The sequence below is a fragment of the Triturus cristatus genome, chromosome 9 (assembly GCF_964204655.1).
Source record: "Triturus cristatus chromosome 9, aTriCri1.1, whole genome shotgun sequence".
NCBI classification, from domain to species: Eukaryota; Metazoa; Chordata; class Amphibia; order Caudata; family Salamandridae; genus Triturus; species Triturus cristatus.
Window position 1 is genome coordinate 1,142,046,186 of NC_140592.1, and position 26,657 is coordinate 1,142,072,842.

The 26,657-nt window shown below is 45.4% G+C and overlaps 1 protein-coding gene across 5 annotated transcripts in view; it reads left to right on the plus strand.

The window, feature by feature from the left end:
- Positions 1–26,657, plus strand: part of MGA (MAX dimerization protein MGA) — a 1,048,942-nt gene that overhangs the window by 690,081 nt on the left and 332,204 nt on the right. For all 5 annotated transcript variants that reach the window (XM_085627074.1, XM_085627072.1, XM_085627075.1 and 2 more), the window contains exon 14: positions 2,811–3,081. In XM_085627074.1, the coding sequence (XP_085483200.1) occupies positions 2,811–3,081 (271 nt within the window). The remainder of the gene's footprint in view (positions 1–2,810; positions 3,082–26,657) is intronic.

The following is a 26,657-nucleotide window of genomic DNA, read 5'->3' on the forward strand; positions in this document are numbered from 1 at the left end:
ACTGGGAGGGCGGCATTAGCCTCAGTCAGGATGGCTGGGTCCCCCCCCATCTGCCAGATGGCAGGGACTGAGAGTTTTGCTTCACCTTGCCTCCCCCACCTGAGGGGTGGGATTGGCAAAGGTGGGCACACCTCTCCTCCTAACTTGGTTTTCCCGCTGATTCTCCTGCCCAAAGTGGGGGTCAGAACCAGTGGGGGTCAGTTGCTGGGAGCAGCAAATAACTGGGGTAGCTCACAAAGCCGGCAAGCCTTTAAAGCTTCCCCTGCCCATCCTGGGAGAGGAGGCTTGGCACCTCATCCCAGGATGTGCATTGTTTCAGGACGCCGAGAGTGGCAGGCTCTCGACCCAGAGGTCCAGAAACATGTCTGGTAGTGGCAGCAGGCGAGCAGACGTAGGTCGTTTTTGTCAGGGGCATCTCTTAGATGCCATCTGAATGCATTTTTCATGAAATTCCACACTGGCATCAGTGTGGGTTTGATGTGCTAAGAAGTTTGAATCCAAACTTCCCAGTTTTCAGTAAAGCCATTATGGTGCTGTGGAGTTCGTAACGACAAACTCCTGGAACCGTATACTCTTTATGGCATTACTGCACTTACAATGTCTAAGAATTGACTTAGACACTGTAGGGGTACAGGGCTCATGCACCTGTACCTTCACCACTGGTATAGTGTACCCAGGTAGAGGGGTGGCTTACTTATACAAGGGCAGTGGGTTGTAGGCATGGCTCTTCACTTTTTTCTGCACCAAAACACGGGGTGTGTAGGTGTGTGTGTGTGTAGGTGTAGGTGTGTGTGTGTATGTAGGTGTAGGTACAGGCCATCTAAGGGTGGCACAATAAGTGCTGCTCCCCTGAGAGGCGTTCCCTGGTCATAGTGCCCTTGGTACCTATGGTACCTTTTACAAGGGACTTTCATGTGGCCAGAGCGTTGCCAATTGGGTTTTGCAACAGTACAGTTTAGGGAAAGAACATAGGCCCTGGATACCTGGTTGGCAGAAACCCAGGGCACACTCAGTTAAAGTACATCAACAGTTCTCAAAAAGTGGGGGGCATCCATTCAAAAAGGGGCACTTTCCTAAGGAGGGCATCTCAGAATAGCACTGACACCAAGCGGAAGCTTTACCAGAGCTGTGTTCTGTACTTTCTCATGTATGGATCCGAATGCTGGCAATTGGCAAAAAGCGACATCACCAAACTGTCAGCCTTCCACACAAGTTACCTAAGAAGAACCTTGAGCATTTTCTGGCTGTGAACCATGTCCAACCAGGAACTACTCTCCAGATTCAGGCAAAAGAGCATGAACACCTTTGTTAAGAGAAGAAGATGGACATGGGTAGGACACCCTAACAGAAGACAATAAAACTCCATTACAAGAACAGCTCGCCACTCGACCCCAGAAGGCAATGGAAGAAAGGCAGGAAACAGAAATGAAGACCCTGAACCATAGCTGGGGCACCGTACAGAAACTTGCTTAAGACAAACGGAAGTGGAGGTCATTCGTTGGCGCACTATATGCTAGCGGGCATAATGGGCAATAGTAATAGTGTTACAATTGCCCTATAGATGAAACCATGCAGTGTTAGTACTCTTAAGACACACCTCACCAGAGCAACTCGCAAAAGACCAATTCAGTATTAAAAAAAAAAAAAAGAGGATGGTGGGCCCTAAAGTACTAAAAAAAAAATGCATTCCGTAAAGTGGTCTCAATTTGCTTACCAACGTTTATCAAATGCATTTCTATTTTGCGTACTGACCTATATATTAACAGGACGGTTCACAAAGTACAGAATTATGGTGAGTCACAATTCAACCTACCTTATTAATATTAATGAGGTAGGTATCAAATTACAGCCAATTGCTATTGGCCACAATGCTAGGGATGCTGGCCTGCTGGGATCAGCAGTCCACCATGTCTGTGATTTCTTTTAAATAAGGCAATCTTTAAAAAAAAATTTTTTTAAAAAACGGCCATTTTCCTAAAATGAAAACAGGATACGTTTGGAAGATAATGAATGAAAATGTTTAACAAGCCTTTTATTTTTAAGGTGTAAACCATGGACCGCTGTTTGCTCCGAAAAGTTTTTTTGTTAACATCCACAAAGAGGAGAGGGTTCCTTAGGTACCTCTTCCCATTTGCTAATGGGTTACTACCTCCTTTCGGTAGGAGAATGTTAATACATACCATAAGGAATTGGTCTTTGGAAGGGACACTTTTAAAAACCTTTCCAAATACCAATTTGTAATTGTTTCCTTATCCCATTGCACGATTCTGAAAACCTTTTCCTCATTGTTAAACAGGTCTAGTACATCTCAGAAAGGGTTTTAACATTCGCAAACTCTCTGATTACCCCAATGATATGCTTTGTGTTCACTAAAACCCTTAGTACATGAGGCCCAAGGACCTCTTTTAGTTGTGACAGGATAAGGCCACATAACTTAAGTATTAGTAGCCACACCTGCCAGCAGTAAAAACTGTTAGTTAATCTCCTCATAAGTGTTCTGAACTGCCGGCAAAGGCCCAGGAGCTGTTTCTTACCTAACAGATAGGGAACAGAAGGCTCCCTTCTCCTGCGGTGCCCCTTTAACCTCTGCAGAAGCAGCCACCGGTTATTTTGGAAACCTCTATTGTAGTATCAAATTTCCATGATTTTCATGATATGCATACATGTGTAACAACATCAGTTGTGGTAATGAGTTAAAATAATTATAGGTCGTTCAAAGTTTTTTTCTGAAGTGCAGCAAATATGATCTAATGTCATAAAATATGAGCATTCTTGACATTCATCGTAATTCTTTTTTTTTTTTTTTGCAGGTTAATGGAAAAAGCTATCCACAGGCTAAACTATTGTTAGGGCAGATGGGGGCTTTGCATCCAGCTAACAGACTGGCTGCCTACATTACAGGCAGACTACGCCCCACTGTATTGGACCTGTCCACTCTCAGTACTGTAATTTCTAAGGTGTCGTCAAGCTCGAAAACCTCCTCACCATTGACAACAGTAGCCACATCAGTCACCAAACCAACAGTGACCTTCTCTTCATCCTCCAACACTGCAAGTAATACTGCGAATCTCACCTTTACAGGTTTGATACATTCTTAAGCTTTTAATTGTACTGCCAATATTTCACTGTAAAACAACACCTTATGTATCGGGGCTCGAAAAATCATAATAATGTTACTCGACCTGCAGGTCTAGTAACTTTATTAATCGACTCAACCTAACTGTAATGTACATGACCCGTGAACTGGTCTCAGGTTGTGTGATCCTAGGCAAATATTTTGTCTTATGCAGCCGCTTTTTTCTTTAGTATCTCATGAGAGCCACTTCAAATCTGCAACTTAACTATTTCTGCTGTACAAAAAAACTATTTTTCTTTACTAGACTAAATGTTTGCTCTATGTATAGCAAGAATCAATTCCATATATAGGGTATAAATGATCCCTCGCTGGCCTCTTAGTTCTCTAATAGCGTTGTCATCTGGGCAGGAGCAGTAAAAATTCCCAGTTCATGTTTAAAAGCTCACCTTTCATAAATATATTACCATGTGGTAGTGCACTGTCATTTACCGATAGCATATTTTCCATTGAAATGGCCTCAAAATCTTCCCACTAACGTGTAGTTTTACTGATAGTAGCGCCTAAACAATATTTGGAAAATGGGTTTCAGCGAAAATATTTAAAATTTGCACATCACCAAGTAAAGTGTTCTAATTTGTTTTGATCCTTTAAAAATATTTTTTTGCCACAAAATTACAAATATGGGTCTTCATAACTAGTGAAATATATTTGAAATGTCTGAATAGTTCACTTAGCTACTTCAGTGTTGTGTTAAAAAAAGTCTGACATCTTACAGCCTTTCATTTAACATGCTTTGCACAGTTCAACTGTCATACAGTTCACTTTACAAAATGCTCTAATTTAAGTCACAGAATGAATCATAAATGTAACAAACTAACTTCCGACATCTGTCTTTGAAAGCCACCAAATGTGACAAGATAACAAGGTTTAAAGGCATATTTATTGCTCTTTCATTTTGTGTGCAATAAAGATGCTTTTAAATCTTGTTATCTTGTTACATTTGCTCTGCTTTCAGAGATAGAGTTCAAAAGTCAGTTTGTCTTCCTACATTTACTTTTTGTTCTGTGACTAAGTTAGAGGATTTTCAACTCGTCAGAAAGGGGGATTAGTCCCTAAAAATAGCTCGTCCTGAATAAGTCTTGCTCGACGGGTGTAGGTGGTGGTTTTGTTGACAAGACCATCTAGCATCAACAATTGTGAAAAGTAAGATTTTGAAGTACATCTACTTTTTGCTTCCACAGCGTCAGTGGCATCGGAATTTAAAAAATGTGCAGAATGATGCATATTTTTTGTTTATAATAATGCACTTTGAATCTTTGATTTCCAGCATTCCTTTAGTTTGAGTCTATCTGATTTATGCATGAGTGTAGGAAAGTACCCCTTTTTGTCTGGTTTTTGATGCAACTTTGACTGAGGTGCACTAGGTTCCTGCTAACCAAGTCCCCAGTGCCTGTGTTGTTTAACAAAAACAAGATAACTAAAATTGTTCCATAAGTGGCAAGCCCTTTAGCATCCCTGTAAGTCCCTAGTAAATGGTACTCCTGGTACCTAGGATATGGTACTAAAGAGCAGTCCCTAAGGGCTGCAGCATGTATTGTGCCACCCTAAGGGTCCCACCACCAAACTCGGGCAGACTGCCATTGCAGGCTTTGTGAAATGGTGCAGACAAATGTGACAACAAGACATGGCACACATCCTGTGTGCCATGTCCCCAGATACTGCATGCAATATATGCAAGTCTCCCGTACAGCCCTAAGGCAGGGTGCATTGTATTACTAGTGTGGTCATATCTGCATGAGCAGATGTGCCCCTATGCTGTCTACTTTAATTACTAGATAGTATAAGTGAACAGTGAAGCCATCTTAACTACTTGTACTAGGCACTGGCGGTTATGAGTTCCCCAGATACAGGCTGGCTTCACTGAAACGTATGGTGTTTGGCATCAAACACCTTGTCTTAATAAATCCATACTGATGCCAGTAGTGGATTTATTAAGGAATGCACCGCGAGAGCACCTTAGAGGTGACCCCTGAAAACTTACCACCCTCTAATGTACTGACTGACTGGTGTAGACCAGCCTGCCACCACAGACAGGTTTCTGACCCCCAGGAATTGAGGGCCCACGCTCTTTGAGGTCAGAAACAGTGCCTGCTCTGGCCGGAGGTGTTGCCACCTCCTCCAAGCAGGATGGCCAGTAATCAGCATATCGAGGCAGGAGACTTCAAAGGCCTCTGCCGCCTTCGATATGCAACCCTGGCTTCTCTTAGACAGGGGAAATGCCTTGCCTCTGGCCCATCTGTTACTATGGCAGGAGGGTAAATTAGCAAGTCATGAGGCACGTTCACTATCAGGCTAGTTACACCCCTAAGATGGGCTGCCTGAAGTAAACACGAAAAGTAGAATTCTACCATCATGGTGTTTTTGTGAAATTAGATACACTGGGTGAGGGGTATGCCCACTCCCAACCGGAAGTGGTCATTTAGGGGGTGTAGACACACCAGAAGTAAGTAGCACATTGGCTATTTCCTTCCATTCCCTTTAACTCCTGGATTTAGTGTTCCAGGCATGTGTGCTGTAGCTACACATGCTTTGCATACTCCTGCAATCTAGTGTTGGGTCCAGATGTTTGCAAGTTGTTTTCCTTCAAAGAAGTCTTTCCAGTCACGAGGTATGGTGATTCCTTCTTTCGGTGATAGCGTGCATGGGCATCGACTCCATTGTTAGATTGTTTTTTTCCGCCATCGGGTTTAGAAGTATATTGCTGCGCTCCGGTTCAAAACCATTCTTCAGGTTTCCCTCGGTGCGCAATTCACTTTACCCTCGACGGTATTGTTATCGTATGCGTTCCCCTATTCTCCGGTGTTGGAAAGGGAGCCTGTGCCCTGGGCACTTCCTAACTTTTTCTGACTGATACTGGTGATAAATTACTAACTGACCCAGGGCTCTGCCTAACCAGGGCCAGTGCTATGCTCAAAGAGACACATTTAGAATACAGTGAAAACACCTACATACACTAGAATAAACTGTGGGTTGGGGTACCCCTGTGATTGACATGACCTACCCTATAAGGCCCTAGTACAAAATAGGGCAGGGGGATTGAAACTACCTATCTGTCCCTAGTATATAATGGGGCACGGCAGTTTAGAGGCCAGAAGCCCTTTCTGCACTTGCATGTGTGCACTGCTGAAGCCTGAGGTCAGTTTAGAAGTGGCTCTGTTGCAGGTCTGCTTTTAAAACGTAAATTGTGCCCAAACTCGACTTTGGTGTTTGGGGCACTTAAAAATGGTTGACCTACAATGTTCGGGCATATTAGGTACCCACAGGGTCTCCCCTAGGTGTCCCAGGGGTGTGGGATCATGTGTTTATAAGGAGGACCCTTATCAAATGAGTTTTATATGCCCTGGGTAAGTAGAATTGCACATTTCACTCCCCACATTGTGATAAAGTGCTGCCAAAATCGACTTTGGTGGTAGGAGCACGGTGGAGGGAGGATCTGCAATATTTTTACATATTCAGAACCCCTAAAGTCTCCCCTAGGTGTTCCTGGGGTGGGTGTCCTATCGATATATGTAGAGTTCTTATAAAATATGTTTTTATAAGCTCTGGTGCTGGAAACATGGCCCAAGTCATTTTCCCATTGCAACTCCCCTGCCACATATGTTAAGATGACAAGAAGTTATTAACTAATAACTCTTGATAGGAGAAGGCTAAAAGCACCATTCAAAGACTTACTAGAATGGTATTAATGACTCCAACAATATATTGTTGGATTTCTCCGAAAATGTACATACAACAAGTTATAAGACTTCCTTGTTTGTAAATCCAGATTCAACCTTCCAGTGGTCTGTCCTGTTTGATTAGAGTTAAGTGGATTAGCCAGGCTGCTTTGAAGAGGTGATAAAGAGCCTCTGGGTTTGACCTGCTCTGCTGGGTGGGCAGTGTTATTTTACACAGAAATGTCAGTGCAGGGGGAGGAGTCGTAAACAATGGACTTCAAGGGAAGGCGAAGACACCAGTGTAATTTACAACCCCACTCTTTTGACCTCAGCCACATGATGCTATGATTAAGGAAGGAATGAGCAGATGCAAGGGGTAGAGACTGGAGATTATCCATCCTAGGGGTGTGTTTAGACAGCTCTTCTCTCCCTTGGAAAATCAGCCATTATGAATTTGAAAGAATTGGTGCACTCTGGGACAAAATAATGCCCCACTCTGCAGGAAGTGTTCAGACCTTTGTGAGGTACCCTGCAGCCCATTGGACAGGAGTGACCTCCTGCTTGACCCAGAGAAATTGGAATACGTATCTGAGAAGGGCAGAGCCCCTCAGATCTGCTGCTTGAAACATAAGAAAGCAAGACGGCCCATGCTGGAAGTTTGATGTGCATTTCCTAAGGCCTGCACTCTAAAGACGGTACAAAAGGGGGTGGTGATGGACGGAGCATCAGAACCAATCAAACACTCACACCCAGTCAACAGATCTGGGTTTGATCCATCACCGTTCTTTAGCCCACTCTGCCACCCCAGTTCAGACATGGCCATATGCAAATCCGTCTGACCCTGTGCCTCATGGGAACAGTCCAGCCCGAACTGCCAAGCCATGCCTTCCCTGGACCGGAAACCAGCTTGCTAGGACCAGTTTCTGGCATTTCAGCCGTCTTCAGCCGGGCTTGCTTGAATCCAGTGGCAAAGTGAGCAAGGGACTCACGTCTGAGCATACCCTGCCAACTTATGGCGAACAAAGCGGTACAAAAGGGGGTGGTGATGGACGGAGCATCAGAACCAATCACACACTCACACCCAGTCAACAGATCTGGGTTTGATCCATCACCGTTCTTTAGCCCACTCTGCCACCCCAGTTCAGACATGGCCATATGCAAATCAGTCTGACCCTGTGCCTCATGGGAACAGTCCAGCCCGAACTGCCAAGCCATGCCTTCCCTGGACCGGAAACAAGCTTCCTAGGACCGGTTTCTGGCATTTCAGCCGTCTTCAGCCAGGCTTGCTTGAATCCAGTGGCAAAGTGAGCAAGGGACTCACGTCTGAAATGCCAGAAACCGGTCCTAGGAAGCTTGTTTCCGGTCCAGGGAAGGCATGGCTTGGCAGTTCGGGCTGGACTGTTCCCATGAGGCACAGGGTCAGACTGATTTGCATATGGCCATGTCTGAACTGGGGTGGCAGAGTGGGCTAAAGAACGGTGATGGATCAAACCCAGATCTGTTGACGGGGTGTGAGTGTTTGATTGGTTCTGATGCTCCGTCCATTACCACCCCCTTTTGTACCGCTTTGCACTCTAAAGACAGCACCTTCTGCACCATCTGAAACTACAGCCTGTGGATTACCTTGCTGTAAAAGGGCTAAAGAGTGGACTCCGTGCAAGCTACAGGGTAACAGACCTCACCAGGAACATCACCACCAAGGATCCTCAGCCTGGAGAACTACCAGTTGATTTGTAAGGGTTTTGTCCAAATGGATTGTGGGAACGGAAGTCCTCAACTTTCAAGGACCATCTTGGAGCTTCCAGACCCTTGGAGTGAGTTTGAGGCACTTTGGGACCCTCTGTGGAACTTCAGGAAGAGGTTCAAGCAGTTTGGAGCAACTTTAGAAAAAAGCTCTATAAAGGGACCGACTCAACCAGGCAAACCAAGCTGCCTGCCTTCAACCACGAGCCGGTCTGCCGTCCAGGTTTGTCCCGCTGAAAAGCTCCGTAGGTCCTACTTCCAAAGTTTAACCGGGAGTAGTCGAAATCCAAGGCCAGTGAACCCTCACGGAATCCGGCCTGGTGAAGAGCATTGAGGGACCCCGTGAGAAAAAGCTCCGTAAAAGTTGCTAAGCCCAAACAAAGAAAAGGTGACCGGGAGCAACTGCGTGTCGGCCTGGAACCTTTGTTTATCCCACTGGAACTCTCCGGAGTTCGAGCTTCCATACGTTTGACTGGGAGCTCGACGCAAGGCAATCTGGCGAACCATCACCGATTCCGGACTGGCTGAGACTTCAAGAGACCTCGGGAAGTAAAGCTCCAAAAGGTAAAAACTGTGACAGACCTACTGCGAGAGGTAGCGGAGCAGGGCTTCATCGCGGTCGGCCTGAATCTTTGACTTTGACCCAGCAAATCTTTCTCGGCGCCGAAATCGGAATACTGCCTCTCCAAGCCTCTCGAACCCATTTTAGACCTTTCGAAAGGTAAATTGGATCCTAAACAAAAGAAGATTTATATTAACCCTGATATTGTACACATTTCTGCTAAAACATAAGCCAAATGCAAACTTCCTTCAGAGGTCCCCTCCCTCTGAAGAAGAAAGAAGACGGGGCTACCAGCCCTGCTTATCCTGTCTCGCAATACCCCTCCCCCGCCTCTACCATCTTCTCCACATTTACCAATTTGAGATCCTTTACATATAACACCTCTGGGATCTCCACATACACAGCTGGAAGGGGATGATATTCATGAAGAAGACACTCATTTGCCTGTAGACCTATGGAATGATTACACCATCGACCCTCCATTGTATACTAACCCAGACCTTTACCCTGCAAAGTCATCAACCCCCGGACGATAATGTGGCTTATCAGGAACTTCTTGCCGGAGCAGCATTGTACCACAGCGTGGCCTTACATAAAGAGTCCTTAGAGGAAGACTTTTTATTTGAAACTCTTGGGTCCACTCACGGGTCAAGTCAAACACTCCCTATGCTAAAGGGCATGATGAGGTATTCAGATGACGTCTTCAAAGACCCTGTGCAAGCACGTATTTTAACTCCCAAGGTCGATAAAAACTATAAAACGTGCCCATCTGATCCTATGTTCATCGAAGTACAATTACCTCTTGATTCCCTATTGGTGTCCAATGGTTGCAAAAGGGCTGATTCACAAACATTGGGTGATGCACCTCCCCCAGACAAGGAATCTAAGCTTATAGATGCCTCGGGGAAACCAGTGGCTGCTCAAGCCGCTAACCAGTGGCGCATCGCAAACACACAGGGCCTACTAGCTAGGTACAACAGTGCAACTGCTCCAATATCTCTCAGACGAACACAAAAGCAAGGCGCAAGAGTTCGTTCAGGAGGGCAAACTCGTTTCTAACTAGTCTATCAGATGTGCTCTAGATGCTGCTGATACCACGGCTAGGGAGATAAATACCAGCATTCTCCTCAGAAGGCATGCATGGCTTAGGATTCCAGGGTTTAAACGTGAGTTTCGGCAATCCATTTTAAATATCCATTTTGGTAACCAACACCTGTTTGGTAACAGTGTTATTGCCTGGAGCTTACTGCCAAGCCTTCAAATATTTCACCTCACACTCACTACTTGTCTTCAGACCACTTACAGTTACTCAAACATGTGTTGCAATCTCTTTTTGAAAAGGCAGCCTTGAACCACTTTCTTTACAGTACCAATGTTCAGGGGTGTACACTCTTTACTTTCTAATCCCCAAAAAGGACGGCTCCTTAAGACGAATTTTGGATCTCAGATTGTTAAACCTGTACATACTGTCAGAACACTTCCATATGATAACGCTCCAACAGGTGCTTCCACTTCTACAACAAGGCAATTTTATGTCCCAACTAGACTTAAAAGATGCATATTTTCACATTCAGGTCCATCCAGCTCATCGCAAATATCTCAGATTTCGGATAGCAGGCAAACACTAATCAGTTCAAAGTTCTCCCATGTGGAGTAACTGCTGCTCCCAGAGTGTTATCAAATGTCTAGCAGTAGTGGCAGCTCATCTCAGAAGACAACAAATTCACATCTTCCCTTACTTAGATGACTGGCTCATCAAAGCCAGCACACACCAAAAGTGTCTAAAACACACTCAGCCTACGCTAAACTTACTCCACCGATTGGGCTTCACAGTCAACGCCCAAAAGTCTCATCTACAACCTTTATAAATACAATCTTATTTGGGAGCGACTCTCAACACTCACACGGCTCTAGCCTCTCCCAGTGCAGCCAGAATTCGCAATATTACAACATATTACAGTTTCAAGCCAATCAAACCTTAACAACCAAAACTTTTATGCAACTGTTAGGAATGATGGCTTCATGTATCGCAATAGTTGAATCAAAAGTTGGTCGCACTCTGCTCGTCACACCAGCAAGTTGCCCCAAGGAACTGTGGTCAATGTAGTGGCGACGGCGAGTACGCCTATGCCCCGGGTAATGTAAAAAATTATGTGTCGCATTAGCCATCCCTGGACACGTGTTTCGAGGTAGTTGCCTCTCGTCAGCAGGGAGCAGGTCAGTGTAAAGGGGTACCGCGTGGACTGCCAAAATGTAATTAAAACAGGTAGAGTACATCTCATGGCGCGCAGGTGCAGGTCCAAGGCTCGTTAGCCCGTTGGCTCAAGGGAGCCGTAATAAATGAATCAAAAGTTGGTCGCACTCTGCTCGTCACACCAGCAAGTTGCCCCAAGGAACTGTGGTCAATGTAGTGGCGACGGCGAGTACGCCTATGCCACGGTGTATGTAAAAAAGTATGTGTCGCATTAGCCATCCCTGGACACGTGTTTCGAGGTAGTTGCCTCTCGTCAGCAGGGAGCAGGTCAGTGTAAAGGGGTGCCGCGTGGACTGCCAAAATGTAATTAAAACAGGTAGAGTACCTCTCATGGCGCGCAGGTGCAGGTCCAAGGCTCGTCAGCCCGTTGGCCTGGATCCTGCTGACGAGAGGCAACTACCTCGAAACACGTGTCCAAGGATGGCTAAATGCAACACATACTATTTTCTTTTTACACTTCGTGGCATAGGTGTACTCGCCGTCGCCACTACATTCACCACAGTCCTTTGGGGCAACTTGCTGGTGTGACGAGCAGTGTGCGACTAATTTGCGTTCATGTATCGCAGTAGTGCCTCACAAAAGACTACACAATTGTCCTCTACAGGAATGCTTAGCACATCAGTGGAATCAGTCACAGGGTCAATTAACAGATGTAGTGTTGTGTGGTAAATAATTTAATTACCGGGACTTAATTTGATACAGAAAAATAATACAAATAGCTCAGTAAAATAAGAGGCAAAATCCGTGATATTAGAGGTTAGGAACGGGCTTTATTCCAATGGACGATTTCGAAATCGTGGACTCCAGGTTCCATCACCACGGAGGCTCAGGAAGTGAAGTACATACTTTATTAATAAGTAATCACTTTTATACAATAGGCATTACAGTGAAGCAAATGCAGGAGGCGTAACAATTGATAGCAGAGATAGAACATACATGCGTAGCAAAAGTGGGCGTAACTGGGTGTAATTAAAGAACGTCATCAGGTATGATGTCATAATAGGGTGGTTCCATGAAAGAATTTTGCAATGTCAGCAGAAATACTTGGCAGAAATGCGCGCGCAGCAGCATGACGTATGATTGACGTGCGACTAGGGGGTGAAGGGGATTTGACATTTAACTCTACATGTGGCGACAGATGTCTGGAGGGTCAAGTCAACCTAATCCCAAATCATATCTAACATCCTATGTTTAAAGAACTATGTTATCCAAAAGAGAGGTCTCTTAGAGTAGAATCTTATTCTATACTGACTATACTGACTGTTAGTGCGTGTACACGCGTCTAAGTGTCTACACTAGATGCGAGGGCAGAAGTCTTCCATGGTAATAGGGCTATGAATTACTTGCATAAAGACAGAGAAGCCGGGCCTTTGCTCGGTAGCTGGAAGAATGTTTACTTAAACTACTAGACAGGAATGCATTGGGCAGGGAGCGGAGCAGATAATTTCGAAGGTGAAATACAGTTCTTGGCAGGCAGCAAGCTGATGTCAGGCACCGTGAGCCGCGCAGGGAATGAGACAAAGTTCATGGTCACAGATGCAGGCTCAGACTGGAGCTTTCAGAGGCAGAAGGCAGAAAAAGGCTTGATGGCAGAATCAGGGCCTACTCGCCTGAACTGTAAAATGGGATAAGTGAACCATATAAAGGCGGTGGCCTTTCATACTTAGGAATGGAATATCCGGCCCATTCATGGCGGATCTGAAAGAGGACATGTTGGCGGTGGACGTACATGTGTTTGCGTCTTCATAATTGGAACTGGAGGAAACATACATGTACTTGTGATTTATACATGAAACCGTTGGGGTCCAAGATAGGGGACATAACTGACCAGGAAAATCCATATTTCCACATTCCCTCCTTGTCCCCTACTTGCCCGTTAAGAGATATCAATCTTCATCAATCCATCGATCTGTTCATATAACATCATTTGTTCTTCTTTCTTCTTCCGGGATCTTGAACGAAAACTTGGATGTGGGATACACGAGGTGGCACACAGACCACAGATCGCTGGTCCACATTGTAGACATAGACAGCAACTGAATAGTATGAGAAAGCCAATACCTAGGAAGGATAGGACCTTCCATCCAAAGGTAGATAATACACTCCAAAACCAACCGGACCAAGTCCAGGTGCCTGGACTCTGGTGTATCTGGCTTACAATCTTATGAAGGCGAGTTATGGCTTTATATACAGATGGCGCATTTTCTGGTATGAAAATGCAACAACTTGATCCGATGACCCTACAAGCTCCGCCCCTATCGGCCAGGATGACGTCAAGGACAAGACGATTTTGAAGCACAACAATCCGCATAGCAGACTGCTCTTCTGTTAAATTGCCTAAGGCGGAAATAGTTTCGTTCACTACTGCTTCAAGGGTTCTAGTTAATCTACGTATCAGCTTACTATTAGTAACGGTACCTATATAGGGAAAGAGACCTTTATTGAAATCTGTGTATTTTTCCCATGCTGTTTCAGTGTAATCGACTATTGGGAGATCTCTCCTTTCTCTATTGTGTACTAAATGAGTATTTCTGTGATAATCAGGAGGAGGAGCTAGAAAAACAGGTGGCAAAAGGAATCCGATGTAGCAGGTACCATCCCAATCTAGAGGCAGACGTATATATGCCGTCTGACCACATATAAAATAGGAATGGCGGGAAGCTCTAGATGTCGACTTGCCTTGATCACTAAATTCTATTACAGTGGTGCATCTACTATGGCCCATATGTATGGAACCATTCTTTCTTACACATAATTCACCTTTTACTGGAAATACTGACATGGCGGGCAAAATTGGAGTAGCTTCGGATTCGACATTCAAGATCAAGAGATTAAGCGTAAAATTACCTAATCCATATACTTCATTTTCTAGATCAGTTCCTGTTCTTTTGGGAAGTCCCTCCTTGTTGGGGTGGCAGACTTTAAGTAAAACTAAGTTCAGATTTCCCCATACCCCGTTGTCTTGATAAACTGCGGAGTTTGAATCTTGGGAATTAATTAAACTAAACCATGCTCCACAGGAGCCGTTGTGTGTGAACGGGTATGGAAAGAGAGGTAGAATTCCTTTATAGTTCTGATAGGGAGGGAGTCGGCCACATATCCAACAATTTGTAGCATTGCTAACCTGATGGGAATGATGTAACATACTAATAAAAGTGTTATTGCGCAGCGCAAATCTGTATGACAATTCATGCGGAGGTAATTCACTAAAAGAATGTTCAGCAGTAACATTATAAACATGTCTAAAAATAGGATAACATATGTGCAACAATATACTTGCAGTAATTATTAAAAGACTTAGGAAAAACAGAATTAATAACGTCACTGTGCAATGACTACGCAGTGATTTACAGTACGTATGTCGTTTCAGCTTTATCCTTTTGTTTCTTTCTCTGTACAGGTCTAAGGGATACATGTCAGAGACAAATTCGACCGCTTCACCTTGGAGAGGACTTAAACAATCAAATTGCCTGACGGGTTAGACCTGAGTTTTAGTTTATATAGTTCACGACTATTTAATTCAACCAAAGGAAGTTTTGAGTCAATGGGCGAAGACACACGAGGTGTGGTATTTACATCCGATGGTAGTCCATGAAATTTCTTGATATGACTTGAATGTACCCAGCCTTTTCGACCTTCGATCTTTACGGCTGTCCTCGTCGTTAGTAATACCAGCTGAGGCGACCTCCACCTAGGATCCAGCTGAGACTTCCGATCAAAGTTCCTTACTAAGACTAAATCTCCTGGAATTACGTCATGGGGTTTCACCTCAGTGTTGTCGGGAAAAGCTGCAGCTACCTGTGAACGACAAGATTGTAGTGCAGACATCAAGGAAGCCAAGTAATCTGTCAGCATATTACAGTCAATATCAGTTATTTTGCGTGGTATAGGCGTCCCCCACATATTTGGTGGCCTACCAAAGACCACTTCATAAGGAGATAGCCCTGTTCGAGAGTGCGCTACCATTCTCATGTAAAAGAGTGCAACGGGTAAGGCTACTACCCAGTCGACACCTTTCTCTCTACATATTTTAGACAATCTAATTTTCAGAGTTTGATTATGTCGTTCCACGAGACCTGCTGCCTCGGGTTGTCGGACACAATGAAACTTCCACTGATATCCTAGCAGAAGTGAAACATGTTTCATTAGTTCGGAGGAAAACGGCTGGCCGTTATCTGAGTAGACAACACGTGGTAAACCGTACCGTGGGAAGAATTCTCGAACTAGCTGCTTGGCAGTGGTCGGGGCAGTGTAATCTGATACTGGATAAGCTTCGGTCCAGCGGGAAAGAGCGCAGACAACTACGAGAACATATTTGAATCCTCGACATCGTTCCATCTGGATATAATCCATCTGGAGGACTTCAAAAGGGTGATCAGGAGGCTGAAATCCACCCTGCTCTACGGGGATGCTTTTACCTGGGTTAAACTGACAACATATCATACAGGTACGGACTTTTTGCTTCGCTGCTGCTCGTAAATGTTTGTTGAACCAAATATGTTGAATGCTGTCTAGCATAGCTTTCTCTCCTAGATGCGCTGGACTGTGTATTGTATTTATGATAGCTTGGACCATAGAGTCAGGAAGAAACCATACAGATTTCTCCTTCGTCATCCATCCCTGGTCCGTTTGGATCCCTCCTAATTCCGTCCATTTCTTTATTTCGTCTGGTGTAGCATGTGTCTGTATGTCAATTACATCAAGAGCGGGATCCTTAACCATCATGCAATGTGTTGGTGTCGGGACTATTGTCTTTGTCATGTCGGATGTTTGAGTTTGAGCAGTCTGTTTAGCTGTTCTGTCAGCTAGATCATTGCCTTGAGAAATAATATCAGTAACTTTCGTATGAGCTTTACATTTCATAATTGATATTGCAGTGGGTAGATGTATTGCATCTAATAAGGCATGAATGAGGGGTCCGTGCTGAATGTGGGCACCGTGAGAAGTTAAATAACCTCTCTCTCGCCACAGCACGCCGAAGTCATGTACAACTCCGAATGCATAACGTGAATCAGTGTATATGTTGACTTTTTTATTTGTGGCTTGAATACAGGCTTGTGTCAGAGCAATAAGCTCTGCTGCTTGAGCTGACAAGGTATTTATACAGTTTGTTTCAATGACTTCAGTATCTGTTGTGACTGCATATGCGGCCACTAACTCTCCTGTACCTGTTCTCATACATGAACCATCTACATACAACGTCAGGTCTGGGTCTGACAATGGAATGTCTGTCAAATCTTGCCTGGGTTTCGTCGTGATAGTGATAACTTCAATACAATCATGTGCAAGTGGGTCTGTTCCATTTACAGGTAACAGTGTGGCAGGATTCAATGTACTACAACGTCTGATTTCTATATGTGGCTGAAACAATGTTAATTCGTAACCCGTGAGTCGTGCTACAGTCAAGTGTTGTGTTTGTGTGCGGTTCAAGAGAACCTCTACTGCATGTGGTACTTGTACTGTCAATGGATGTCCTAACACTATGGCATCGCTTTGTCTAATTGCTAAAGCTGTTGCTGCCACTGATTTCAGGCACGCAGGCAGAGCCTGAGCTACGGGATCTAATGTACTAGAAAAATAAGCACACGGTTTGTGTGATCCTGCTTGTTCCTGTGTGAGTACTGACAAGGCAGTACCTTCGCGTTCTGTAACAAAGAGCGTAAATTGTTTGCTGTAACATGGTGTTGCTAGGACAGGTGCTTGACATAAAGCTTTCTTTAAACTTTCAAAAGCGTGTGTATGTTCCTGAGTCCAATGGAGAACAGTCGATGTGGCTACCTCCTGTGTTGTCAATTGAATGAGTGGTTTTGCTAGAAATGCATACTGAGGGATCCACTGCCTACAATATGAAGTGAGGCCTATGAAAGCCCGCACCTCCTTTTGTGTCTTGGGTATTGGCATATTTGCAATTAGCTGGATGCGATCTGGTGTAAGCTGCCTTCCCTCCTTGGACAGCGAGTGACCAAGGTAAACAACTCGCTGGACACAGAATTGCAGCTTAGAAGGGGACACCTTGTGCCCCTTTTCGGCTAGAAATTGTAAAACCGTCAGTGATGCTTTCTCACATTCAGGTTAGTTTCTAGCGGTGATCAGCAGATCATCGACATATTGAAGCAGGGCAGTGTTGACTGGCATGTGTATACTGTCAAGTTCTCGTTTCAGTGCTTGGCTATAGATGCTGGGGCTTTCTGTAAATCCTTGAGGTGCGCGTGTGAATTTAAAGCTTCGTCCATTTAAACTAAATCCGAACAAGTATTGACTTTCTGGATCTATTGGGACGCTGAAAAAGGCATTCTTGAGATCAATTACAGTAAAGAATGTTGCTTCGGAATCAATAGCTGTCAGTAATGAAGAGATGTCTGGAACTACGGGGTATTGTGGTACAATACATTTATTTAATTCGCGCAGATCAATAACCAATCGATATACTGGTGGAGCCTTTGGATCAGTTCGTTTAAGAATCGGAATTATCGGTGAATTACATACATTGGAGTCGGTCTCCACAACCACTCCTTGGCCAATAAGCTCGTCAATGATTTGCAGTAAAGCCATTACAGCATCTGGGGGTAACTTGTATTGTCGCATTCGTGGTAGTACCACTCCTGCCTTTAGTGTGACTCAATATGGTGTAATGTTCATGCAACCAACATCTGTAGGGCCTTGTGCCCATAAATGTGTGGGTAAAGTCTGCAGTCGAGAATCCATGTCTCGGGACACATAGTGCCCTTTGAAATCTCGTAAAAACAATCTTACTCCTTCCGGAAAACAACATATTATAGCTCCTAGAGCTTTCAAAGTTTTTATACCTAACAAGTTTTCTGGACATGATTTAGTAAGCAATAAATCTGTAGTTCGGGTCAAAGGTCCTATCGTAAGTGGAAGAGGCTGTGATACTTCATTAACAATAGGTTTTCCTGAAAAACCAAGGGAAATATTCTGTGAGCCTGAGAGGGGTGCCCCTGGAACTTCACTACGTTTTATAGTTGTTCGACTTGCCCCTGTATCAAGTAAAAATTTTCTATCTTGGCCTAATAGTTCACTATGTACATAAGGTCCTTCTTGGTCTACAGGGACCTCGATAAGGGGTAAGTCAACTTCCCTCTCTAGGCTAGTTCATGCGTATCGTTGATAATCAGGATAGTCATACTGTGCGGTCTGGTACAGCTGTCGTGTCGTTGTTTGTGTGGCAGCAACAGGCAGCGCTGGTGCAGCTGGCACAAACTGTATAGACTGTTGTGGAGCTGGCATGGACTGGGCATGCTGCGGTGCTCCTTGTTCATTCTGATCCTGTCTAGGTGGCCGTGGTCTTTCTTGTGTTTTACCTGTGGCGATATTACGCTTCAAGACTGGGCAATCGTGTATGTAATGACCTGGTTGTTTACAATAGTTGCATGTCCCTTTTACAGGTCCTGCTGAATCACCGGACTGTGTCGTACCCTTTTTATGACCTTCAGCTGGAACTGTCTGGGAGACTAGCATTTTCATTTTTGTGTCTTTCATGCGTCTCTGCTCATGTTCTTGTTCCTCTCTAATTCTATTGTAATGGTACTGTAACATTTGTAACATTTGTGATGGGGTATTACCTTGCCAGGTACTCTCGAATTTTAATACTCTATTCTTCACCCGGGGCAAGGAATTTTCAACTAATTTTGTCACAAACAGATGTGGGTATGACTCGCTACTTGCTTTTATACCACTATTTATACCAAAACATTTTTCGAATCGGGCATAGAAATCACTAGTGTCTTCATCTTGCTTTTGTTTACAGGCTGAGATTGCACCCCAGTCTTCCTTTTTCGTGGTTAATAAACGTGGCAGTACCTGTACTAGTAAACCTGGTAGTGCTTTAGTTTTATCCCCAAGCCCTGCTCCTGCAGTTCGGGCCTTTTCTTCTGCTTCTAAGGCTGTCCATTCTATCTTTTGGTCTCCCACCTCCCACTCTTTTTCCTTGAGTTTTTCATAAATGCCAGCAGGCATTAATACCTTTAATATTGTCATAATGTCGGGATAGGTATACTCTCCCATGAGTAACATGTCTTTAATTTCTCGGTGGAAACCCGCTGGGTCTTTGTCATGACTGGGTACCACTTTCTTCATTTCTAACAATTCTATTTTCGATATGGGCGTATATACATATACACGTTTAAACTCATTGTCCTCGCCCTTTATTGGGTGTACTTCTCGTAAGGGATTCTGTCTGTCCATGTAATACGTCGTTCTTTCCTTGATGGGCAGTGAGACATGTTCTGGGCATACAAAAAGACTGTACTGCTTTCTTGATTCTAGTATTTCTCTAATTAATTTAGTACCTGAACCTCTCCATCTATTCGTGAGTAATTCAGTCAATATATCAGGTAAAGGACCAGGATCGGAATGTTGGCTTTTATAAAGTATAAGAAGTTGTTGAATCATATAAATCCCAGCTAAACGCTGTTCATCTGGGGTGAGGTTCAAAAATGTGTGTGTTACTGTATCATCACCATATTTTCCGGGACTGTCAACCCACTGAACGGCTGACCTGGCTAATTCTTGTTCATCCATAGAATCGAGAAAATGATAACCCCTTCGTTCTCGGAGTAATTTGTCAGCGGCTTGGAACGAGTGCTCGGGGGACCTTATATTTATTATAGGTGTTTGGAAATTCCTGTTATTATCTGGACATACCGGACTTATCGGGTCAGTGAAACATCTAGTACTATTACAAGATCTTCCTCTACCTACATAGGCTATGGTTTCTGACTGTCCTGTGGGCAGTCCTAATCCTTCCTCCTCCTCATTTTGTTCGAACTCGTCTACCGCTAATCTCTCTTCGTGTAGGCGTTCTATTTCTTTACGGATCTTTCGGCACATGGCTATTATACATTTTTGCCTATCATGTCTCCCTTCTGATATATTCTGGCTCCATCTGGTAAGGGTTTGCATTATTTCCGGATCTACCCCCGGTCGGTCTTGATTTCTGATTACACAATTTATGAGGAAACGTAACAGTTCCCCCTGTATCTCCACTTTCTGGTATTCCATAGCTCTGTTAATACATTCAGAATCTCGCCCTGTTTGGACATAATGATATATATTGTCTAAATGCATAGTCATTCCTGGTAGCTTTCCTAAATACATCGCAGCTCGTCTGATACGTAATGAGGCCAGGACCATTTCGTCCTCTTTGCCGGGCACAGGGTCATATCTACAATCTACTAGAAGTTCCTTAAGCGTGCGGGAATTTATGAGTTTGGGGGTACGTGGATGTGCTGATTCTTGAAAAGTAAGTTTATTTATTCTGGGTGGCGTAGAAAAAATGTTGGTAGCACCTCCGGTAGCCCCGTCTGGGGTATCGGACGTGAAAGGATTCGTTGAACGTGATACAGCAACTATAGGTGTGGACACAGCTGTAGGAGTAGCTGTAGGAACAGATGTGGAAACAGATGTGCTTGCCGGAACTTGTGTCAGGATTTGATGCTGTAAGGATACAGATACAGGGTCTTGGCGTTGAACCTCCCCGGCAGACGGTCTATGTGGGGCGGGGTTAGCATACTCGGGAGCTGCGTCATCTAAATATGAGGAAAGAAAAACATCTTCTGCTGTTCTAGGATGCCCCTTGGGATGCATTTTTATTGGGAACAATGGGGGTGGCAAGTCTTTTGGTATCTTCGGAGTAGCCTTAGGGTTTCCCTCGGCCAGAAGGGGATACATACCATTCATAAGGGCATTTCTTTGTCTGTCTACTTGTTCTGATTTCACTCGTGTACCTTCTTGAATTAATAGATTTTCTCGGACTTTATTTGAATTTTCCTTACTCCTCTCTTCCTGTCTACGTGCTTTTTCTGTACGTCTATACGATTCTTTACGCCATAATTCAATGGCGTCTTTCTGTGACTGTCTGGCTTTCCTTTTCCATAATTCTTCCTCTACTTTCACGATGCAATCTGCATCCCAGGTCCCAGCTGCGGGCCACCTCTGACTTTCTGGTAATTCCTTAGTGTAGTCTACCCATAGATCAAGAAATAATATGGCGTCTAGGCCATGTTTATGATACATGAAGTACCCTGGAGTGTCCCTAGGAGGAATGGGAACAGCTTCTTCGAGTACCCCTTTTCTAGTTGTGATCTGTCTTAGTTTCGAAAAGAGCGGCATATTGAGAACTGATCTGATACTTGGTCTTGAACAAACTTAATACAATAAAACACAATAATGAACAGTCATTCATACCACAATATGCAGGACGTTTTAACACATTTAACATTTAACGTTTTAAATGAGCAACAATGATGATGACGATCTAAGAAAACTTAATCACAAAACATAATTCTCGGCATTAACTGAATTATTCTGAATTTATATACTTGATATACTAGATATACTGCTAAACAGTACAGATACACTGCTAAAACAGTGCAGACCGGATTTGTGTACCCAAACCCGTCTGGATCGGCACAACTTATGTGCACGCCAGAACGCCTCCCCAGTAATGGTACTCACCGGGTAGCTCGGAACGGAACTGAACTGAACTGGACTGGACTCGACTCGAAAACTTCGGAAACTTCGGGACATCGGAAACCTGGTGGGCCTCTGTATACCTCGGATCTTGCTCTCTCAGCTAGGCTCTGGTCGGGATACTTCGCACTTCTCACCGCCTCGTCTGGGTGTTGATCGCAGCCTCAGTCGCCCCCGCTTGACCGGAGGGAGATACAGGAAATCCTGCTGGTACGCGTTGTTGTCCGTCCAGCTGTGGCAGGAGACCGGGCCTGCAACGCACCGCCGGCGCGTGAGATGAGAAAGTGTCCCTGTTCGGGCGCCATTCATGTGGTAAATAATTTAATTACCGGGACTTAATTTGATACAGAAAAATAATACAAATAGCTCAGTAAAATAAGAGGCAAAATCCGTGATATTAGAGGTTAGGAACGGGCTTTATTCCAATGGACGATTTCGAAATCGTGGACTCCAGGTTCCATCACCACGGAGGCTCAGGAAGTGAAGTACATACTTTATTAATAAGTAATCACTTTTATACAATAGGCATTACAGTGAAGCAAATGCAGGAGGCGTAACAATTGATAGCAGAGATAGAACATACATGCGTAGCAAAAGTGGGCGTAACTGGGTGTAATTAAAGAACGTCATCAGGTATGATGTCATAATAGGGTGGTTCCATGAAAGAATTTTGCAATGTCAGCAGAAATACTTGGCAGAAATGCGCGCGCAGCAGCATGACGTATGATTGACGTGCGACTAGGGGGTGAAGGGGATTTGACATTTAACTCTACATGTGGCGACAGATGTCTGGAGGGTCAAGTCAACCTAATCCCAAATCATATCTAACATCCTATGTTTAAAGAACTATGTTATCCAAAAGAGAGGTCTCTTAGAGTAGAATCTTATTCTATACTGACTATACTGACTGTTAGTGCGTGTACAAGCGTCTAAGTGTCTACACTAGATGCGAGGGCAGAAGTCTTCCATGGTAATAGGGCTATGAATTACTTGCATAAAGACAGAGAAGCCGGGCCTTTGCTCGGTAGCTGGAAGAATGTTTACTTAAACTACTAGACAGGAATGCATTGGGCAGGGAGCGGAGCAGATAATTTCGAAGGTGAAATACAGTTCTTGGCAGGCAGCAAGCTGATGTCAGGCACCGTGAGCCGCGCAGGGAATGAGACAAAGTTCACGGTCACAGATGCAGGCTCAGACTGGAGCTTTCAGAGGCAGAAGGCAGAAAAAGGCTTGATGGCAGAATCAGGGCCTACTCGCCTGAACTGTAAAATGGGATAAGTGAACCATATAAAGGCGGTGGCCTTTCATACTTAGGAATGGAATATCCGGCCCATTCATGGCGGATCTGAAAGAGGACATGTTGGCGGTGGACGTACATGTGTTTGCGTCTTCATAATTGGAACTGGAGGAAACATACATGTACTTGTGATTTATACATGAAACCGTTGGGGTCCAAGATAGGGGACATAACTGACCAGGAAAATCCATATTTCCACAGTTGGTAGACCGCCGCACCCATCGCTGTCTGCAGTGGTGGAACCCACAACATTTATCAAAAGGGCGGCCCTTCATCGTCCCTGTTCCCCAGATCGTGCTAACAGCAGACACATCTCTCACAGGTTAGGGTGCCCATCTCCTCAATTGCACAATTCAGGTTCTCTGGGACAACAAGCACAAACGTCTCCACATCAACTATCTAGATCTTCTAGCAGTAGTTCTAGCGCTGAAATCTTTTCAGTCTCATCTCGTAGGCAAAGTTGTCCTAGTCCACACGGACAACATGACAGCCATGTACTATGTAAAAAAACGGGGGGGGGGGGGGCACATTCTCTCCAGCTGTCACTCCCCTCTCAGATAATCTGGAGCTGGGCAATTCATCACAGAATTCATCTTCTGGCAGAGCACCTTCCAGGAGTCAACAATCAAATTGCCGACCTCCTCAGCGGAAAGAGGCAGCAAATACACGAGTGAGAACTTCATCCCCCAAGTTCTCCTACCATACTTTCCAGAATGGATTGCCACAAATAGATCTGTTCTCCACAGTGGACAATGCAAAATGCCCACACTATGTCTTCAGGTTCCCACACCCTCGCTCCAAAGGCAATGCTCTATGGATCAATTGGTCAAAGAGATTTGCCTACGCTTTTCCACCTCTCCCACTCCTTCCATTTCTGTTTCGAAAGCTCAGGCAAACATCGCTCACACTGATTTGGTAGCTCCCACATGGGCCCGTCAGCCATGGTACACAACACTTTTGGAACTCTCAGTAGTTCTGCATCAAAAGCTGTACCTCAATTCCAGCCTTCTCACTCGGAACCGTGGAGAAATCAGACACTCAAACCCCAAGGAGCTCACATTTGTGATTTGGCTCCTGAAGTCATAGAGTTTGGATACTTAAATTTGCCACCAAACTGTATGACTACTCTGACAGAAGCACGCAAGAAAGCCCACTACCAGAGCAGAGTTATGCAGCAAAATAGAAGCCATTTGTTATATACTGTACTAACAACAAAATTAATCATCTAGATGCTTCTGTCCAAAACATTGTTTGTTACCTTCTGCACCTACAGCAAACTAATCTAGCATACACATCTATTCGACTGCACCTTGCAGCAGTAGCTGCATATCTGCAAAACAGACAGCATTTATCTTGGTTCAAAGTCCCCGTGATTAAGGCCTTTATGGAAGGCTTGAAAAGAGTAATACCACCCAGAATGCTTCCGATATGTAATCTCAATATTGTACTTGCAAGACTCATGGGTCTACCCTTTGTACCATTACAGAATTTTCCTTTACAGTTCCTTTCATGGAAGGTTGCCTTCCTCATTACAATCACTTCATTGATGAGAGTTGTTGAGCTACTGGCATTGACCTTAGAAGAACCCTTCTATCTGAAAGAAACACGTAGTGATAGATTCCTTGCCCTAGAAATACCTCCAGGCGTCAGACTGAATCCAGAAAGTTTTCGCCAGCAGTACCCCTGCGCGTCGGTAGGCGTCGTCATGCGGCTCCACGTGCGTCGTTGGCGCTGGGATGACGTCACTGGAGCTACTTAGACGTGCCCACGCGCGCTGACGTCAGTTCTTCCTTTTTCCGCGCCAGTAAGCACAGATCCTAGTACCCCTAGTTTTTTTTAGGCCTTTTGTCTCCTTTTTACTCGAGTCGATCGACTCCTGGTGTCGTAGGGATGCCCGGTTTTAAGAACTGTGGGGACTATCTGAAAGAGACACGTTAGTGATAGATACCTTACCTTAGAATATCCCCAGGTGTCAGACTGGATCCAGAAAGTTTTCGTCAGCAGTACCCCTGCGAGTCGGTAGGCGTCGTCGTACGGCTCTGTGTACGTCGTTGGCGTCGTAGTCGCCGAGATGGCGTCACAGGAGCTACTTAGACGCACCCATGCACGCTGACGTCAGTTCTTCCTTTTTCCGCACGAGCAAGCGCAGATCTGGAGAGAGCGATACCCCCAGTCATTTTTTGACTGAGTTTTTGGGGACTTTTGTCTCTGTTTTTTGAATACTTACACTCCAGGTGCATAGGGATGCCCGGTTTCAAGTATTGCGCTGCCTGTCGCCGCACGATGTTGGTGACGGATCCGCACGTGAGTGTCTCTACTGCCTGGGATGCGACCACGACTCCGAGTCGTTCTCCCGCTGCCGGGCCATGGCTCCGAAAACTTTGCGGGAGCGGCCCCGAAAGTGGCTAGAGGCCCAGGAGTCGGCTCTGCGCTGTTTGAGGTCCCGGTCTCGTGGGAGGTCAATGGACCAGCTGCGGAGCCATCACCACCATTCGAAGTCTTCGGACTCGGAGTCAGGTAAGGAGAAGCACAAGAAGTCGAAGAAGCGCCGTCGCTATTCGCGTTCCCCTAGCCGGTCGCGCGACGCGGCTGAGGGTGCAGGTGGCACCGCCCCTGCGGCTCTGGTGGAGCCTCCGCAGTTGCCAATGGCCTACCCACCCTTTCCGGGTCCATCGGCGACTCCAGCCCAGCTGCAGGAGTTCCTGTCAGCCATGGCACGTGTCTTCGGACTGTCTGGCCCCGCCGGTGTGCCTTCGGGCCCCATGGGCCCGACTGGGGGTCCTCGTTCATCGACGTCGCCGGCTCTGGTTCCGACGTCGTCGACTACTTCAGTCTCGACGTCGAGAGACCCCCATGGATCCCCGTCCATGTTGGTTGGCTCAGTACGACCTCTACTGACATTGATGACGCCGCCACCGGTGTCGGCTGACGCCGTCCCTGGCCTCCTCGCCGACGTGGAGACGGTGCCGGAAGGGTGTCGACCGACGACGATTCCGACGCCGTTTTGGAATTTCTATCACTATCTCCACCCACCTCCTTATGTTCCACCAGGCTGTGGAGGACGGGGAGGACTGGGAGGAGTCTGAGGACCCTCTCGCAGCACAATGCGAGTTAGACCCTTACTGGGATGAGGATCTGGGGGATGCAGGTGGACCAGGATTATACTCCTGAACCTGGCTCACTGCCTCCTTCTACCGTGGCTACGGAGGAGGGTGGTTCCTTCTCTATATGGTGTTGCGTAGGACGGCCGAGGCTCTCCACCTCGAGCTTCCTACTTTGGCCGTCAGGACTAACCTCCTTCAGAGGTGCTTCGGCCGGTGTCTTCTTCCACGGAGCCACTTCTGCCCTATAATGATGTACTCTCGGACGTTCTTTTAGGCACCTGGTCAGGCCCAACACAGGGGCTCCTGTGGATAAGAACTTGGCCCGATGCCATCGCCCGGCCCCGGACGACCCCGTTTTCCTCTCCCAGCAGACCTACCCCTGAGAGTTTGGTTGTCCAGGCCTCTGCATCCCGA